The 18,627-nt window shown below is 37.5% G+C and overlaps 1 protein-coding gene across 10 annotated transcripts in view; it reads right to left on the minus strand.

Annotated features, from left to right (window-relative positions):
* The window catches only part of greb1l (growth regulation by estrogen in breast cancer-like), a 66,518-nt gene that overhangs the window by 14,803 nt on the left and 33,088 nt on the right, over positions 1-18,627 (minus strand). For 3 of the 10 annotated variants that reach the window (XM_015369931.1, XM_015369933.1, XM_015369930.1), the window contains exons 2-16: positions 15,943-16,056; positions 11,829-11,988; positions 9,993-10,184; positions 9,694-9,870; positions 9,372-9,548; positions 9,097-9,210; positions 8,055-8,177; positions 5,609-5,746; positions 5,385-5,510; positions 4,398-4,535; positions 4,044-4,229; positions 2,673-2,972; positions 2,455-2,583; positions 2,071-2,205; positions 351-551 (exon numbers count right to left, since the gene is read on the minus strand). In XM_015369931.1, coding sequence (XP_015225417.1) covers positions 351-551; positions 2,071-2,205; positions 2,455-2,583; positions 2,673-2,972; positions 4,044-4,229; positions 4,398-4,535; positions 5,385-5,510; positions 5,609-5,746; positions 8,055-8,177; positions 9,097-9,210; positions 9,372-9,548; positions 9,694-9,870; positions 9,993-10,184; positions 11,829-11,988; positions 15,943-16,008 — 2,362 coding nt within the window. In that variant the 5' untranslated portion in view covers positions 16,009-16,056. The remainder of the gene's footprint in view (positions 1-350; positions 552-2,070; positions 2,206-2,454; positions 2,584-2,672; positions 2,973-4,043; positions 4,230-4,397; positions 4,536-5,384; positions 5,511-5,608; positions 5,747-8,054; positions 8,178-9,096; positions 9,211-9,371; positions 9,549-9,693; positions 9,871-9,992; positions 10,185-11,828; positions 11,989-15,942; positions 16,057-18,627) is intronic. The other 7 variants (XM_015369939.1, XM_015369938.1, XM_015369935.1 and 4 more) reach the window with 5 other exon arrangements.

The raw sequence follows: 18,627 nt of genomic DNA on the forward strand, positions 1-18,627 counted from the left end.
TTTATCATGTTAAATTAACATGATAAACCATGATAAAGGAAGGAAGGAAGGAAGGAAGGAAGGAAGGAAGGAAGGAAGGAAGGAAGGAAGGAAGGAAGGAAGATGATTGTTTGAGGGTATGAAAGATAGAAGGAATGATAGGAAAGAAAAAAGAGTGACATAAATCAGTCTGGAATTACAAACTTCCTATTTCTCCTCCCAAAATTCCTACTGAGATGAAAAATGCAACCTAATTTGACACTTCTCCCTACTTACTTTGAATGTGTATGATCTATGTTGTCATAGATCTGCAGCTCAAAGGAAGGAAAAAACATGCTCTCCTTAATACCAACACTCTCTTTTCAACACACCTGATTGTCTGATGCGTTGTGCCGTCTGGTGCACCAAAACATGAGATGGAGGAACCAGAACCAGAAAGTCCACTTTACAAAAGCGACCTAAGTCTAAGTTCTGGGTTCCTGAATCAGCGATGGAGCAAACTTGAGAGAGAAGACTTCGAGCCACCGTCAGCTGGGCCGGGTAGATCTGGAAGAGCCTGTTTAGGACCTCTGCTGCAGGAGAAAAAAAAGTATTATATGTGTATGTATATGACATATATGTATATCTGTCTGCCTTTCTTTCTGTCAGACTTTTAGGATAGGTCTTGAAGGCAGTTTATGACTTCAAGAAAATATAAAACACCTGTAGAAACCTAAATCTTCCAGATAAAGGTTGGACATAACTTATGTAAAAGAGATTCTTGTTAATTACACACATTTATTCAGGATTATAAAATATAATTATTGAATTTTGCACACCACAAACAATAGCACTGGTGTAAATCATCAAAGATGTGAAGTGTTACATCCATGAATGTAATTTTGCTTTTTTGCACCGAATTAACACCGTGTACTGTTTTAGGCTCCGCCTCTAAGATTGGATGTTCCTTCCTGAGTCTCCGCCCAATCAAGATCAACTACACACTACTTATTACACTATTTGTAGCATCTAATGGGCTTTTGTAGGGGAGAGCTGCATTTTGTTTAACCCCAGTTTTCTCATGTTTAGGTTCTGGTTAGGTAGGTTATTTTGTATGTTTGCATATTTTAGTTTTAGATCAAGTTATGAAAGTCCACTTTTCTTTTTCTTTTAGGGTTGTTTTGTTTGTCATTTGGCCTAAGCTCTCCCTAAAGTCTTTACCATAATTTACTTAAAAGAAATGGCAGAGTAAACCTTTTTAAATGCCTTTTTGACTCCTTCATTCCCCTTCTAAATCTACGTTAGTCCCTTATACTGTACCTCCTAGACCCAGCCAGGGGATGTAACAGAAGTGTAGGTTAAACCTTAAAATTCAGATACCAGAAATTGCTTAATACCCATCAAAACGATAAAGGGGTGTTTTGTGGGGTGTAAAAATGTATTTTTATGTCAACTTAAAAAAAAAGGCATCCCTTTTAAAAAAAACTTGAAAATCTCTCAAAATTGGCTGCAATCTTTTATAAATTAGATAAAAGGATGTTTTTCATTACTTGTGGAAGTGAACTAATTAACAAACAGGATTATTCTCACCTAAAATAAAAGCGGACATATCCCAAAGCAGATTATTCCAAAGGTAAATTCTACAGTTCTTATAAAAATGTATATGCCTCTAAGTTCAAATTTCACATATATATATAAATTAATTCTTTTAAAAAACTTCACAGTGTCATAATTTTTATAGTTAACATAATACTGATGTCCATTTCTGCTTTTTATGTAATTTGCTTAATACATTTGAATGAAAATTTGAGCACTAAAAACAATACAAAGGCCTGTTTTGTTATTACAAAAAACAACTCCTCTAAAAAAAAAAAAAAAAATCACAATAACATCAATTTATTAATTTGTACCTAAGAATCTAATGTTTATAGATTTCTGCATCACTTGGATCAGTCCCTCATAGAAATCCTACGGGATACTTTTTAAAACATTTAGGTACCAACACCAGTTGCATTTGCAACAAAGCTCAGAAACAAACCCTTTGGAATACAGTTTAGTTTTTTGGGGGGGGGTTTGCACTCAGCCAAAGTCAGCAAAACAGAAGAGTCCAACCTGTGTCTGGTGGTGGCGACATGCTGGCAGGCTCCTGGGAGTGGATGTTGTCAGTGACATCGCCCTGGAAGGGTAGGATGACCTGTCCTTTCCGTCTGCGCTGATATCGTATGAGCTGCTTGTCAAGATTGTCCCCTGGAAAATAAACAGTCGCCATAGTCACACAGAGACATGGAGACAAGCACCAGCTTGGGCATTAATCTGATACACAGCACCCAGTGTCCTGGTTGATCTCTGTGTTCTGCTGGGAAACATCCAGACTGTTTAATGCATCTTATAGAGACGTGCAGTATGCAGATTAGCCATGTTTACTTATGAATATATTTGGACAAATAAACAGCATATCCTTAAACAATTAAAGTGCTGCAGAAAACAGAAACCTACCAAGAGAGGTGGTTTTGAAATGAGATGCCAAGACGCTGACTTTTCCAGTTATGAGTTCGTAGCTGATCTCTTTCAGAAACTCGTTGGTTGTCAGCATGCCTTCAGCTAAGGCGCGTGCTTGGTACTTCCCTACATGGGACAGGTGTGCTCACATCAGCTTATAAACTGGGTGTGCAGTTTGATCATGATAAAGATGGAAAATAGTGCAGTAAACTCACCCAGAACAAGCACACAGAACTCGTTGCCGTTCATTTTCGAGGCACATATGATGATGACGTAGGTGGGCAGGCGCTGCTGATGCTGAGGACCCTCACAGAGAGAACGAAGGGACTCAGAGATGCCCTCCCCCAAAGAGTTGTGGGTGACCACCACCTGTACACTGCCACCGGAGACACTGGCTTCCAGTCGAGCAAGCCATGGAAGCTGGGATGGAGAGATAGTGGGACCCCCGGGACAGCATTGCATGGCTTTTAAAACTATATGCTCCAGCTCCTCCCTCAGAGGAATCTGGTTAGAAGCTGCAGGGGTTAAAAACAAGAAATATGCTTCTTCAGTTTCCTTTCATTCCCTTCCTTTACCGTTTTGCAGCTGAGTAAGTAAAAATATAAACATATAAAACAGAACTTTCCTATCATTAATTAATTTCAAAACATACAAGCACATATATATAATACAAATTTACTTAAACTGAATGGAATATTTTAAGCATTTTCTTTATTAATTTTGCCTGACGACTTACGATACCACGAAATTGAGAGAAAAACGACTTATGAATCTAATTTTATAAGGAAATATCTTATTATCTCGACTCGACTTTTCTCCAGCAGAAATTCACTGAAACCCTGCCCAAGGATAGTACACCACTTAAGGCGATTCATTTCATTTATTGTTTATTCAAATTAGAACTTTGCATATCAGCCAACATGTCAGCAGTGAGCATCGAAGTAAGTATGCCAGAGTTAGCACAACAGCTCATTTTCTCCTGTTGTCCTAAAGCAGGTAGGAACATCACCTACATCAAACATAACATGAACATGGGGTTACAATAAAGATAGGATAACCTAAGAAAGTAATCTACATGTGTGTGAACCTCTGGTTGGTTTTTAGCCAATGTATGTTCCACAGACGCTGACAGAGGGTGGTGATCGCTAAAGAAACCAGCTGTTCATAAAGTGTTTTTTTCCCATCCTACTGATGGAAAGTTCAGTAAAAGAAAACAATAGTGGTAGAAAACAAGAGGGATTCAGGCCCAGTGCCAAATCTCCACACAGGGTGACTAGCTGCACTGTTTTCTGCTGGTTTTGAAAAAAAAAAAGATCAAATCTTAAGAGAGCAAATTCAGAAGGCCAGTATTTAAGCCAGCTGGACTAAATTTGGGCTTATCATTAGATGTAAGCCATCTTAGTAAAAAATAAAGACCTGAAACATATCCCTTTATATGTAATTAATCTATAAACCTTTTGTATTTAAGTCATTGAATAATATATGTGGTCTATTCTAAAACTTACTGAGCTGACTTGATAAAAACAATATGTTGATGGTAGTCTCATTTGTTTTGCAAATGAATAAAGATTGGAACATGTGCTTACCCAAACGTGCAAGGTACTGTAAAGTGAGCAGGATCATCATCTCCACACTGAGCATCTGACTACTGTGGAGACCCAGAGTCTCCAGGTTTTCCTCTGTTACCTGGTTGCACTTATAAAGGCTGACCAGCAGGGGGCTCACCACTATATTGCCAACGTTCCCATAGAAATAGGGTAAAGTGCCATGCCCTAAAGAGAAATATCATGATTAAAATCGGAGGCATCTTAAAGAGGACAATAAATGAAAATGGATTAGGAAGGCAAAAATCAAGAATAGCACATTTTATTCAGACATAATTTAAATTGCTTTGTTGAGCAGAGTAGTTACTGAACAGGTGAGTGAAAAGAAAACTATACCAATGAGAATGACGGGGCGAACTCCTGAAGAGTTGAGCAGGTTTTCAGGGACGATGACTGTTTCTCCAGCAGTGACAGGCTGGGGCTGAATGACACCAGCAACCAGGGGAGGAGGGGAGGGCACTGCTAATACAGAACCTGGAGGATCAATAAAAAAAAATACTCATATAAACAGAATACCAGTGCTTATGGTAGATTTCATAGCTGGAGTTGCAGTTACTTTATATTTGACTGTTTTGGTTGTGATGATCATTAATAATAAGAAAATATGCAGACTTTTTCTCCCAGTATTGATCATGGCAAACCCTAACCCTACACCAATGATGGAGATAAAACCTTAGGAGTTAGTGAAAGTACATTTAGTCTGATGTTTGGAGTGAAAAAGATGTAAAAAAAAAAATGATATTCATTTATGAATAGCAAAATTCTCCATAACATTTGACCGAATCCACAGAAAAACAAGGAGCTAAAAACATGTGCCTATGACTTATGTCCAGATAGGAACAGTCCTTTGTCCCCTTTCCCTGTGTGGCTGTACAAGCTTATAATTTTGTATAACTTACAATGGGAATTTTCAATGAATAAAAGAACCCCCCCCCAAAAAAAAAAAAAACAAACAAACTGAAAAAACAGTTTGATTATTCTTAATTTTCCGGTTTTGATGCTGATAATTATGAAGAGTGATCCCATTAACTCTCACAATACAGCTTTCCCAAAGAATGTAATCATCCAAGTTATTTTGGCACCGAGTTGTCCTGCTCTATCTCAGTGAGCACTCAGAATGAATCATCCTTAACAACCACAGCATCTAAGTGACGTCAGAGGTAGAATCATCTCCACACTAAAGGAAAGAAAATCTCTATTTTTCTAATATTAGAGAGCCACGGCACACAGGGTCACGGACATGTGGGCACTCAATGAAAATGGTTAGCAAGCAAACAAAAGTCATAGGCAGGGTAATAATAAACAGAGAACAACGTAACAAACCTGGAGAGCCAACTATTGGGCGGATGGCCGGCACAGGGACAGCCGTTGGTGGGACTGGGACCAGGGCACTGGGATGCCAGCTGCGATGGCGCTTCTTCGGGGGACCGGAGTTCATAGCTGAAGATACTGATCATCCAACAGAGACAGGAATCAATGTTAGAAAAGGAAATGCAGATCAAAAGGGAAACAATGTGAAGATAAAAGAAAGGGAGAAAATGGCCTACCAGGACTGTCTCCTAAATCAGGAGTGCGATAGCCCTGTGCCTGAGGAACCAAGGAGACTTGGGGTGAGCTCAGTAACGATGAGTGCACATCAACACCCAGGCCGTTCGTTGGTCCATTCACCCTAAGAGCTGTGGGAACTGCAGGCAACACACACACATGCAGACTTTTATATAGTTAATTAATCATATACGGTTCATATAAAGTATTCCACATTTAGTCACATTATATCAGCGAACTCTAACAGCTGTGGATGACTAAATATGTAATGGCCACTTACTTTGGCAAAGTAGCCCAAGCTAATACAGACTGAATCTGATTATTAGTAAACACTGATCAATCAGCAAGTAATGACACATATTCTTAAATAAAAAAATGAGGTATAGGCCGTTCGAACAAATGATTAAGCTTTAATTTAAACTCTGCTGGTCATGTGTTTAGAGTCCTTGTCAGAATGGAAAGTGCACCTCTGCCTCAGTCTGAATGCTTTATTGTGCTTCACCTAAGTAGATATTCTTGCAGTTGACCAGAATATCTGCTTTTAAATTGTTACTAGGTCGTCTACACTGCTCTACTGTCTATAAACAAATCCAACAACTATTTCAGTCTCGTATAAAGACCAGATTTGTGGAAAGTAAAACTAAAGGTTGTCCTGTCAATAGATTCTCCCATATGACCAGCAATGTTACTTGTTAAATTACCAAATGTGAAAAGGTGCTGGAGGTATGAAATCTTTTGGCTGGTACTGGGTTAATGTTGCAAGCACATCCTCAGACTTGATGTGTGACTGTTCATTGCCTTTTTTTACAGCTGCAGAAATAAATAAAAAAACATCAAATTTTCTGGAGGCTCTAGCTGACTTGATATTTGGACAAGAAACCCCACTATAGAGCTTAGTTTATAAGGGGAATGCTTCAAAATGTGAAAAGGGGGGGCGGAGATGATCATCCTAATCCCAAGCAGCAGACCCATGCCGGAGGGTCAGGGTCTACGCTCCGTTACACCTTATTAGGCAAAGGTCTGTCACCATTTTACTGACACGGCTTCATGTCCTATGACTGTTCTCACAAGACACTACTTGTGCAAATATTACACTTAAAAGCATGCATGAATTAGCGTATCAGAACTGAATAGTATACAAATCTGCCGCTACAAAACTTGTAACCTTTAGAATTTGAATTTTACCGGATTTACTTTCAGATCACAGGATTCCTACATCCTTTACAATTCCCTGCATTTACTTACTTTGAAGGAATTTCAGGCACTTCTCAGTCATTAGGTCCTCACCCTGCCTCTTGGCTAGACCCCCCAACCCCCCAACAGCACCTGTTCCAGCTCTACATTTAGGTGAGACCAAACATATAAACATATCCAGCTAAAATTCAACAACACATTTCATTCAAACATGCAAAAATAATAATCTGCAGTGAAAATGCACTGCAAAAAATGATCTATAAATAAGTAAGACATTTCTCAAATTAAGTGTACTTACCCTTAATTTAAGTGGGTGACATGATTTGCTAATGGAATGAGTATCTTTTCTCTTAAAATTAGATAATCAGACAATGTGCACTTGAAATAAGACAATGCAATTGTTTTTTTTTGTTTGTCTTAAATGTAAATTGTCTTGTTCCATTGGCAAAGTGTCTAACTTACCTGCTCAATTCAAGAAACCATGCACTTATTATATGAAAAAATATTATTTAGCTTTAAAAGTTTTGCAGTGTGAGTACTGCACCTCCAAGTATTCAGATAAAGGGGTTTAATCATTTTAGCCTTTCTAACAAAACTGTTTTCACATCAGTTATACAATAGTTTAAAACCTCTCCCCTTTGTTTGCATACTTACTTTATGCCCTGCAATCTATTCAAATATCAGAAACATTGTCTTTGTCCTTAAATAACTTTTAAATCTAAATATATGTTAATCAAATACTTAATATAAAATGTCCTTTACTATGTGATTTTCTACAGAGGAAGAGCAATAAATTAAAAATGAATCAGACCTAACAGTGGTGAGCTCGACGCTACAGCACCGATTATTGTGTGTAGCCTTTGCCTGTCAATATCACAACCTTGTAAAACGTCTAATGGGCAAGGCCTTCGGAAAATCATTACAGTGTTTCTTCCTCCGGTATTGATCGGTGTGCATCCACACACTCGTGTTTGTGTGTGCTGCTTGATGATCTTTGCCTCATGGTCAGCAACGACTCCTTACTGCTTCACCACATTAAGGGTTGTATCCAAGCAACGCCTCTGAATGCAAGGACAAGCTCATTCAAGTGAAGGTTCAGTCAAGGTTGATGCTTTGTGTCAATTTTCCCAAATGTCCAGCGAGTGCAGCTAAAGTTTGTTTTTTTGTTTCTTTTTCTCAGTTATTTATTTAAAAAACAAGAGAATCTGCTAATGAAGTATAGGAAACTGAATTATTGGGAGAAAAGGCCTTTACCTATTGGCAGAGTCTTGTTCCCAGGAGTGGAGGCCAGAGGTTTGAGGAAACTACAGTCCCTTCCAAGATCTTGACTGCCAAAAAAGACGGAGGACGCTTGTGCCATCCGGGTGGGTGGAGAATCTACAGTGAAAACATAAAAAAGACCCAACAGTTTTGAGGAATCATTTCAACCAGCGTGTAAGGTCGGTCTGTCATATTGTTTGTTTATGATTCATTTAGACAGCTGTAACCTTCCTCCATTCCTCCTATTGATCAGCCAGGTTTCATCAAAGTGTGAAATAATTACAAGTCCCATTGGTGAGATCAGATTAAAGTCCAACAACCAAAGCTGGTCAGCCATTAAACACAATGGCTCACACTGCAAAAAGATCTAGAAATAAGTAAAAATTTCTTAAATTGAGTGTATTCACTCTTAATTTGAGCAGGTAAATGGGATAGTTTGCCAATGGAATGAGTAATTTTACTCTTAAAATAAGATAATTAGATAATATGCACTTGAAATAAGACAATGCAATTGTGTTTTCTTATTTTAAGTGTAAATTGTCCTGTTCCATTGGCAAAATGTCTCTTTTACCTCCTCTATTCAAAAATAAATGCACTTATTTTAAGAAAAAATGACTTATCTAGATTCAGATTTTTTGCAGTGCAAAAAAATCATTTTGTAGCTTTATTTTTTTTTTCGTTATCAAAACACATATTCCGTTATATTCAATAAATTAGTTGAGGCTTGTATATCGGAGTATAGGTGCCTTTTGAAAATATTTGAAAATAATAAAGATATGCATTTTTTTTTGTCTTTTACTAATAGAAAAAAGGATAAAAAATATCTAGAAACACAAAAACATTTCTTAATTTTTTTTCCATACTTAGTAAGTGGTTGAAAATTCCTTAAAGAAATTTCAGTTATTTTTCAACAATTAAGTTCTTTTTTTTATCTGCAAACTGCAACAGCTTCAAGCTTAATCAAAAAATGTGTAATCCCTGACTGTGAGCGAGTTATCTTTTAAAAAGGCTTTTGTTTTTCAAACAAAGAGCTCACCTGAGAGAGAGAAGGGGGACAAGCTGGTTCCACCATTTTCTTTGCTGCTCAGGGACGACGATGAACTGGGTTTGGAGGTCGAGGCGCCGCTGGACAACTGGCGGGTTTTACTATCTAAGAACGCAAGGAGAGATGCACATCATTAGACTAGTCTGAAAAGTAATATATACATTTCAGTACCCAAATCAAACAAAGAAAATATGTTTTCAGGTTTGAGAGATGGCTGTAACACAAGCCATGCTATTCTGATGAATAAATCCTGTATTCCTTTTCACCTTTCCAGCAAATGAGGGGTCCTTTGCACAGAGCACCATGGGAGTTCTTCACCAGGTAGTATTTTAAGTGCTTCTGCTTCTTGGGTTGGGTGGATAACTTCAGATTGATGTGATTTGAAAACTCAGTGAAGTATCTGAAACCCTTTTCCCCACAGCCCACACAGTTTCCTGAAAAACCTGGAAGAACAAGTCGCCCAGGTTAGCATCATTCTCCTAAACATATTGCATGAAATTAAAGTGCTGATGTTTTGCCAGGGCTGAATTCTCATTTTACAAGGACTAAAAATTCTTAATCTATCTGAGATCATAAGGGCAGACTGACCTAAAAGTGCATTTTTCCCGTTCTCGTCTGGCAAAAAGCGACGGTCCACAGCACACACTAGGATGTGCTCTGGGATGCTGGGAGACTTTGCGCCGACCAGCTCAAAGCCTGCTGGGACTTCGATGGGTTCTGCTGCTATGGTAACCAGACGGAGGTCCTTTCCAGCCTGACAGAATCCTAAAGGGCAATTATGATTGTCAGACGATGAGGCTTAATGGAAACTGTTTAACTATTCTGGTATAAATATGAATGTCTTGAGGAGAATGTTTTGGAAAAAGTTTTTCTTTTATAAAGTAAACCTGTTGAGATGATACCATCGAGTGTGCAGCAGCCATCAGGCGCAGGAGTTTGCAGGTAGGGAAGTGGGGGGCTGCTGCTGTCAGAGTCCTCCTCGTCCTCCAGCTCATCCAGATCGTTGGAGGAGTGACCGTTCAGGAGGTCATGACCCACCTCACCATGGAGTGCCATGTCATCTTTTGACTTTACATCTGCTGGAAACATCGCAAGTAATTATAGTGATAAGAATGTCTCTGTACCTTATTTAGGATTTAAACCAGTCCAACTCTGTAGCAGAAGCTAAGGTTAGTCTGCATTTATACGAATGTTATTGAATATGTGTCCGTTTTTAATTAAAACTGTCTGACTTGAAATGTGATTATGTATTAGTGTCTCTTAGCTTTGTTCTCTCTGTCATGTATTAGCTCAGACATTTTATAACTATCTCCTATCAAGGGCCCAAGTGTTTCCTGCAAAAAACCCTTTTAGATAGAGTTATCGCTGGGGCTCAGGCTGTATCACAGAGACGATTAAGATATATATAAATGGTTTGAGGGTCCTGCTTTTCAGTAGACAGATTAGGGGACTGTTGGGCTCAGTTTGTCTTTTGGAAAATGTTGGTTTCAGAGTAGGGCCATGGCAATGTAGAGAAGATGTAAGAGTTAGTTTTTGTCCAATCTTAAATGTCATTTTCTTGTTGAATATGAAGTCTAGTAGAGGTAGACTGAGTGGAGAAAGAGAAAGTAGAGTGTTGGATGCAGTCTTGGTTGGGGTTTTGGGGTGGGAGGCCCAGAGCCATCTGTTGGGGTAACGGGAGGGTCTTCTTTCTATCCTGTGGGATTTGGCGGGGAGATGACCTGTGATAGGGTTGAAGTCATATTTTTGGCTGGCTGTATCTTGGCTGGAACTAGCTGCACTGCACTAATCATTTGTTTACTTTCTTGATGTGTTCTGTTCAAGGGCAGAGCTGCTGTTGCAGACTGACATGGAAAAACAGATTAGATGTGAAAAGTTTTGCTCAAGACCTGTTTAGAGAGAAACCACATTTCTTGAAAAGATTCCCTTAAAAGTATTGAACTCCTTGAACTTTTGCAACCGCAAATGCAAAGTATGACTGTGTGTCAAAGACCACCTTGAATAAGTGCATAACAGTGATGTACAAGGTAAAGAATGTACTATTTTTAACATTTATTATTAATAAAAGACTGATTCTGCTGTGGAGATCCAAAGCTTACATGCAATCAGCTGTTGGCAAAACAAGTAAGATGCTTCCAACAACTACGGTTCAAGGAAAGCCACCCGAAGTATTTTGTAAAGTCTGCAACATGTTACAAAGGAACACATGCAGAGAAGAAGCTGGTATAGTCAGGTTGACCTAAATAGATTTGTTTAGCCAAAAGTTTGGTCTAAGACGGAAAGTTTTGTTGACAGAATGCTTTTCACAGCTAAATGGATCAAGTTCGGTAAGGGATATATAGAAGCGTAAATGGGGCTATAGTCCAGACGTAAAACCTAATAAAAATTAGTGGCGAGACAAGATAATGGACATTCTCAGACAATTCAGGCATTTTGACTGAATCTAAGCTGTTGTGCATAACAGAATAGGTGACATTCTTAGTTACTAGATAGACTGGTAGAGACATACACCAGTGTTGACTTGGCAAGGCTGAATATAAATCCAGGTCAAATGTTTCATTAAATTCGTTAAATTTGAGAACTTTGCATCTTCTACAGTGCGCTTTGTGCCGATTTATCACATTCAACTACATTTTATACAACAGTATCGTCAGTTTTAATGTAATTAAAAAAAAAAATCATCAGACCTTTTTTTTTTAAAATCCATCTTGTGTGATTCCTACCTTCCATGTTTACTGGATATGGTTCCGGCTCCAAGTAGAGCTGTGTAAAGATGGGCTGTGGATCTCCGCTGCTGGAGCGCAGAGACGCTTCGATCGAGTTGTGGAGAGCCTCCTCAAAACGAGCAGACTTCAGCTGCCCCGCGTACGAATTCCCCATTATCTGTGGGAGCACAGAGAAAAAGGGGCAGCACTGCGATCAACGTGCAACGATGTTTATCTCTCTTCATCGATTTTGCACCTTACATAATAATCAAAAGCTAAACATTTGGCAAAGTTAACTACAAACCCCCTCCTTACACCTTATTAGCTGAAAATTATGGGTTGATTATAACCTACGATTGAAAATGAGGACATTTTTGTAAAAACATCTGAATTATTATTTAATATTTAGTGGTTTCTACACTTCAATAATAAAGGTGAAGATAGAGCAACGTTTCATGAACTTTAAATTGTTTTTGTTTGTTTTTATATTTTGTTATATCGGGCAGTAAAACATAAATATTGGGGGGAATTGTTATTTCATGGAAACTATTTAAATTTCACTTATTTTGAACTAGATATGTTGGTAGTTTCAACTTTTTCCTTGGTAGAACATAAAAAAAGTTTTATATTAAAGGAAATGTTTGTTTCACTATGGTTCAGCCTTGCTCACATTAAGATAATCCCCATTAGAACTTCAGTGGCTTTTTTCAACCATTTCTGGCTTCTCTCAGCCTTCTGTTCACTCGGGTCACTGTGCCTTCTCTGCCTCTTCCGCTGCACCTCCCCACACCCCCAGTGTCCACAGTGTCCACTCGGGGACATCTGCCGAGGTCGGAGCTGCGTGTGCCTGTGATTGGCTGGCTCTCTGATGCCAGCTGGCAGCTGGACAGAGGATAGAGCATGTGGTTCAATAATGATTAAAAAAAACTAGCAAAAGGAGGGACAAAGGGGGGAGGGAGCACAGCACACCACAGGTAACTAAACCTGGATAACAGCAATGCGATGGTGGAGTTTTCCTCTTCTCCCATATTTTTAGTTTGTCATAACACATCAGAGCTGTTCGCAACCCAGGCAGTCAAACTGTGAGAGATGAGAAGCAGAGGAGGAACATAAAAAGTGGGGGTTGGCCTCTTTCCTGACACACAAGTTTGACCTGAAATGCCTCTTTCTTGTTTGTCCTTGGACTACATTGGACTGGTGCAGACCAGTGTTTTGGTAAACACTACAGGAGCCAAAAGGAGGAGGTCCAACTTGAATACTTTGGCCACATTTGAGAAAAAAAAAAAAAAAAACCTCCTCATTATAGTCTGACAGAGATCCTTCAGAGGTTTTAGATAAAATGACCTAAACTTGACCAGAGCGTTCAATTTAAAAATCTGTTAAAGTTAGCTGTTCTTTTTCCCTCTTTTTCTTCACAAAATTTGTTTCACAAATTAAAAGCTTCTTATTGCATAATGTAAAAATGAATCTATTATCTTTCATTGTCATTATTTATTTTGACGTTAAAGAGTTATAACGAGGCTTTAAATTCTCATACAACAAAAGCCATGAGTACAAACACAGCTTCATGGAGCATAACCACAATAAATTTAAAGAAAACTGTACCTCATAATGTAATAGCTTTAATCTAAAGTCAGAATGAAACAACTACTTCCAATGATAAAAAAAATAGGTTCTGTAGGTTTAGATGGATTAGCTCCCTTTTATATTAATCTTTTATTCTGTGAACATGTACTCTCTACACTGCAGTCTCAAAGGGGGCCAAAAACAGGAAAGAGAGGTTCTAATCTGAGAGGATTCTTATTCCACTAGATTCAATTTAATTTGATTTGGGTTATTTCACTTCAATTCTATTAATTTCAAAGCATATATATAGCAACAACACATATTATCTCAAGGCACTTTACAGTCAGTTTAATCAATTCATACTGTTGGGTTAAAGTTTTTTATCTAAAGAAACCTGGCTGACTGCAAGTGGATCGCTGACTTTGCAGAATCTACACCTCCCCGAATGAGCATGTAGTGATAGTAGATAGTTGCTTGCATATTGTCACTGACTTTGCAGCAATCCCTCATATTGATCCTACATGTAATGACAGCGAACAGCAAAACTCCTTTTAACAGGAAGTAACCTCCAGCAGAACCGGGCTTAGTGTGATCAGCCTTCTGTCAGGGCTGAACTGGAGAACCTAATACATTTAAAAAAACATTTTAATAGCATGTTAAGGGTTATTGAAAAAACTAAATGCATTTTCACACTATACATGACGATGTTGGCATAAACCTCAGCTTTTATCCTCGTCATGTCTTGGACACTGTTTTAGTTGTGAGCCCACTTTGTTTCTGCAAACTTAACTTCATGGTCTGAAAGCGCACAGGAGCTGTAATCATCAAAGATAGATTATATTCCATGCTCCCTGAGAATAGCTAAGAATAAAATAAAATATTAGACTTTTCTGCCTTCCTGCTTTCTGTAGAGCACTATTAGCTGGTATTAGCACTTCACTTGTGCTATACTAATACCTTTAAAAGAGTGATGAATAACACACTCTTGTTTTCTCAGCATGACTTTGCTTTTTGAATTCAAAGGTGTTACTTTTTCTTTCTTTTAGAAATGGTGTCGAACAAAAGCTGAAGACCTGCATTAAAAAAAACTTAAATATTGTTTTGCCATACAAAGAATGAGGGAGGGATCAGCTACATTTTAATGCATTGTAAAATAAGTCAAATGGTTTGAAAACTCTACAGCAAAGCAGAAGGAAAGGGAAATTAGTAGCCTATTTATAGGTCACTGATGTTTCAAAACATCTGCAAAGACGGACTAAAAAGGCTTCGAAACTATTCCATATCATAGAAGCTTTTAGCTGTCTTTGAACTGAAACAATAAATGACACTTGCCTTTAACGTAAAATTAGCTAAATTTTGCTTATGTATCCTGTGTTTTTCATAATGCAACTTCAATTAAAATCAGTCAGTTCTGAGTATTTACATTTTCCAGGTGATGGTTAAACAGACCCCCTTCTGTTTTGTCAATAGTAAGCAGGGTGGGAATTTGGTTTAAATTGGCTTTTTTCTCCTTCCAGGCTTCATTTTTGCCCACGCCTGGACAGGTTTCAGTCCTCCTGTTTACTTAACAACCTTCCTGGGGAGGAGTTTGACCATCCAAGACAAAAGACAAGATTAGAAATGCCTGACTGCGCTGTCATCCAGATAAGCAACTTAATAGAATAAAGCTACAGTAATTCTTGCCTAAGTGATGGAGGAAGTTTACTGAAGAGAAACCAAGTTTCCTGTTCATATTATTCCTTCTTTTTCTTTTTTTCTGCCTGGCTGAACATGAAGCCCCTACAGACCTATTTGTCTTAACCTGGTGTCACCTGGAGGTGAGCTAAGAGGCTGACCTTTTAACACCTGCATGCCCAAAAAGAAAGAGTGACCATGACAAGGGGTCGCAGAGCGGATGTTTTTCCTCGTGTAACTCAAAGGTTGATGAGGTCGAGTGGCTGCAGCTAACTTGATGATACATCAAACCAACAGGAAAAAACAGGATGGTGCTGTTCCTTGGCAAATAATCATGACCAACAAATGAAAGTTGAAATTAGTGAGCGGTGGCCGGGGAGATGCTCAGTTAGAACCATCCTAAAGCCCAAGTTAACAATGAATTAGCGGGATTTTAACTCAAAAGATTTCTGGAGGCCACAGTGGAGCAAATAGGAAAGCATAGTTGCCATGTATTGGGTAAAAGCATCAAGCTATAACAACACTTTAGAAAATTACAGGTTAAAAGCTACTGAAATCCACTTTCCTTACAGGTCCTGGAATTAAAGTCTGTTTTAAGCCCTTCTTTTACCTTTGGAGATAAAGATGCAACCAATATAATTTGTATTTGCTAAACAAAAGTAATAATGCTACAAATAAGCTAAGATTACTTTGCCTTTAAAGCTTACATGACATTGTGACAGCTTTATAAACCTTAATTAAAACTTTTGAGTTAACTAGAGACATATTTCTGAATGCATTTTAGCATCTGCCTGTAGACGCTGCTTTCTAGTGTTATATAAAAATCTATCTAAATAATATATTGATGTGTGCATTATCACAATCATAAACGTTTTAAAATGTGACAACTTACAATGTCGGACTGTTCCCACACGTGAAGGGACTCGTCTACCTCGGTTACATGCTGAATCTCTAACATTCAGTGGAAACCTTCAGCAACAGATGGTGCTGTTCCTTGGTAAAACACCTGGAGGAGCAGAAACAGATTTTCAATTAGCTCTTTCAATTAGCAGTTTGATAGCGCAGGGTTCATTTCCTCAGAGGAAAACTATCTGGTCCAGTGGATAGTTCTGACATTTCAAATAAAGAACATATTAACAGGGACTTCTCTTTAAAAACTGAGATATTATCAGTTCTTTGGGTATGAGATCCTTTGAAACACCACAGTACTTTCCACCAAAGTTGAGTGTCTCTGGTGAAGCATGATCCGACTGTTTTCAGCATGTTTGACACGCTGCAGACTCTCAATTGAAAGGAAGAAGGTTTTGTGTTAAAGGAGTTGGCTAATAAAGCCATCAGTCTGGCACTAATTCATTCTTTCTAAAAAAGCATCAAGGAGCCCAAACTCTCTAAGCTGAATGTCTAATACATTTTAAGAGGTACTCGGAAAGGGTTATTGAACACACAATCATAGAAAGATTATAAAAATGCTACTACTTCCATCATATTCTCTGTTTAGTTTAAAGTGGTTTTAATGATATACCAAACAGTTGAGCTAATGAGAGTGCTCTCCTGCTGAGTAGTGTTTCAGGTCATGAAGCACTACACACTCATTTATAAATCTATTTTTTATATATATATCTGTAAACCAGAGGTAGGCAAAGTACTCATAAATGTTAATTAGGTATAGCACTACTTTACTTTTTTAGTTAGTATAAGTAGAAATGAATCAACCAGGAAATTACTTAACTAAAAGTAAAAAGTTACTAGGTAAAATGGCTGCTCAAGTACGAAGTAGGCGTAATGTTAGCTCATAACATCTTATTCAATGTTTAAAATTATGTAACCAGACATTTATATGCAAATTCCTGGTATTTCAAAGTGTATAAAAAATACAAATGAATGTAATGATTTAAAAGAAAATTTGAGGAGAAACATTTTACCGATTTAATTTTCTTTATAAGCCTTTAAAACCAAACTTTACAACATAAAGCTGAGAAGGATAACAAACTTCCAGTAACAATATCTACTGTTTGTTGCTCCAGTAACTTATCATTGGTACAGTAACCAGAAAATCTACCCAACTAAAGATAGTGATAATCTCACAAGACTAAGTAAAACATAAAGTAATACTACTCCCAAAAGATACTCCAGTAACTGTAACTGAATAATGTAACTAGTTACTACCCACCTGTGATGTCCCTCATCAGTACTCTTAAGTGATGTAGAGCATCTAAAAGATGCATGTAATGTATGAAACCAATGCATCTTTACTCAAGGTATTAATACCTTGAGTATTAATACCCTTCTGTGATACTACCCTGGTTCTCTAAAAAAACAGCTCGTGATTTATAAAAATGTAACTCTAATTATGAAAAAAACTTAAATATATTGTGAGCTGCTAAATAAATCATTTTGTGTCTTGATAACTCCCATTTAGAAATACATTTATGTTAGAGAAAAACATTTATTTTTCAGTTCTCTAACTTTACATACATAAACAAATATATTTGTTACAAAACATTTTTAACACCAATATAACTCACATTTTTTTAGCTTTAGTTGTAAAGGACCATATTTCCTATCAATTTTCGCACCATGTTAAGCTATGGCATGGTCTGTTATGTTTGGAGTTGGAGGACATGGAAGAGAAGAGGATATGTTCAATCATTCCACAGACAAGATTTCTAAATGCAGCGAAAGTACCACTTTGACTAACAGCCATTAACAATACTACAGGTGCATTCATGTTAACTCGGAAATGAGAGTTACCTAATCTCAGTTTTCCAGTTTATTACTTGTGGACTCCTGTATTTCCTAATGTTTGTGTATGACCACTTCAGCCACTGTTATAATCACTGCAATGACAAAAAAAACGTTCTCTTTGTTTTTCTTTTGTGGAGGTAATTAGCACTGAAACATATTGTCTCATAAATAATGTTAGCATCTGCTTGAGGACTTCCTGTTATTGCCAAACTAGCTCTAGTTCAGGTTTTTAATAATGTAATCTTTAAAAATGCTGCTCCTAATTTAGATTATATGTTGGGCTGCAACTAACTTTTTTGCTGATTATTTAGGCTCTTGATCATCTTTTCAATTAATCAGTTAGTAATAAGATAGCTGAAGGTGCTTTATAAAGGTTTTACAGAATTTGAACCAGTTGAAGCTAAAATTATGCCAGTTAGTTACTTTTGAATAGAACATATTTGGAGACAAAGAAGGGTTTTATGCTTGAAGCAAAATATATCTACATTTCTTAAATTTTTTGGGTTATTTACTGCTAAAAATGGATGGTTCTTTCAGCAATTGGCACTTTGTGGTGTCTATACACTCCACTTAATGATTCACCAATAAAAAAATAAATGGAACATTATTTGAAACAAACAAAAACAATGTTTAATTTAGATTTAACTATATAAAACTATTTGGGGTTTGCAATACTGTTTTCTATTTTTGAAAACAAGTTAAAGGATATGTTAGGTGTTGTTAGGTGATCAAGACCACATACAGTTGAGAAGTTCAAAAAAAGCTTAACTAAGGCCTTAGAGAACTAGTCAAACCAGCACTGGAATATTCTACACTGTTGACAGACTCAAAC

Source organism: Cyprinodon variegatus, unplaced genomic scaffold (genome assembly GCF_000732505.1).
Source record: "Cyprinodon variegatus isolate N-32 unplaced genomic scaffold, C_variegatus-1.0 Scaffold39, whole genome shotgun sequence".
Lineage (NCBI taxonomy): Eukaryota > Metazoa > Chordata > Actinopteri > Cyprinodontiformes > Cyprinodontidae > Cyprinodon > Cyprinodon variegatus.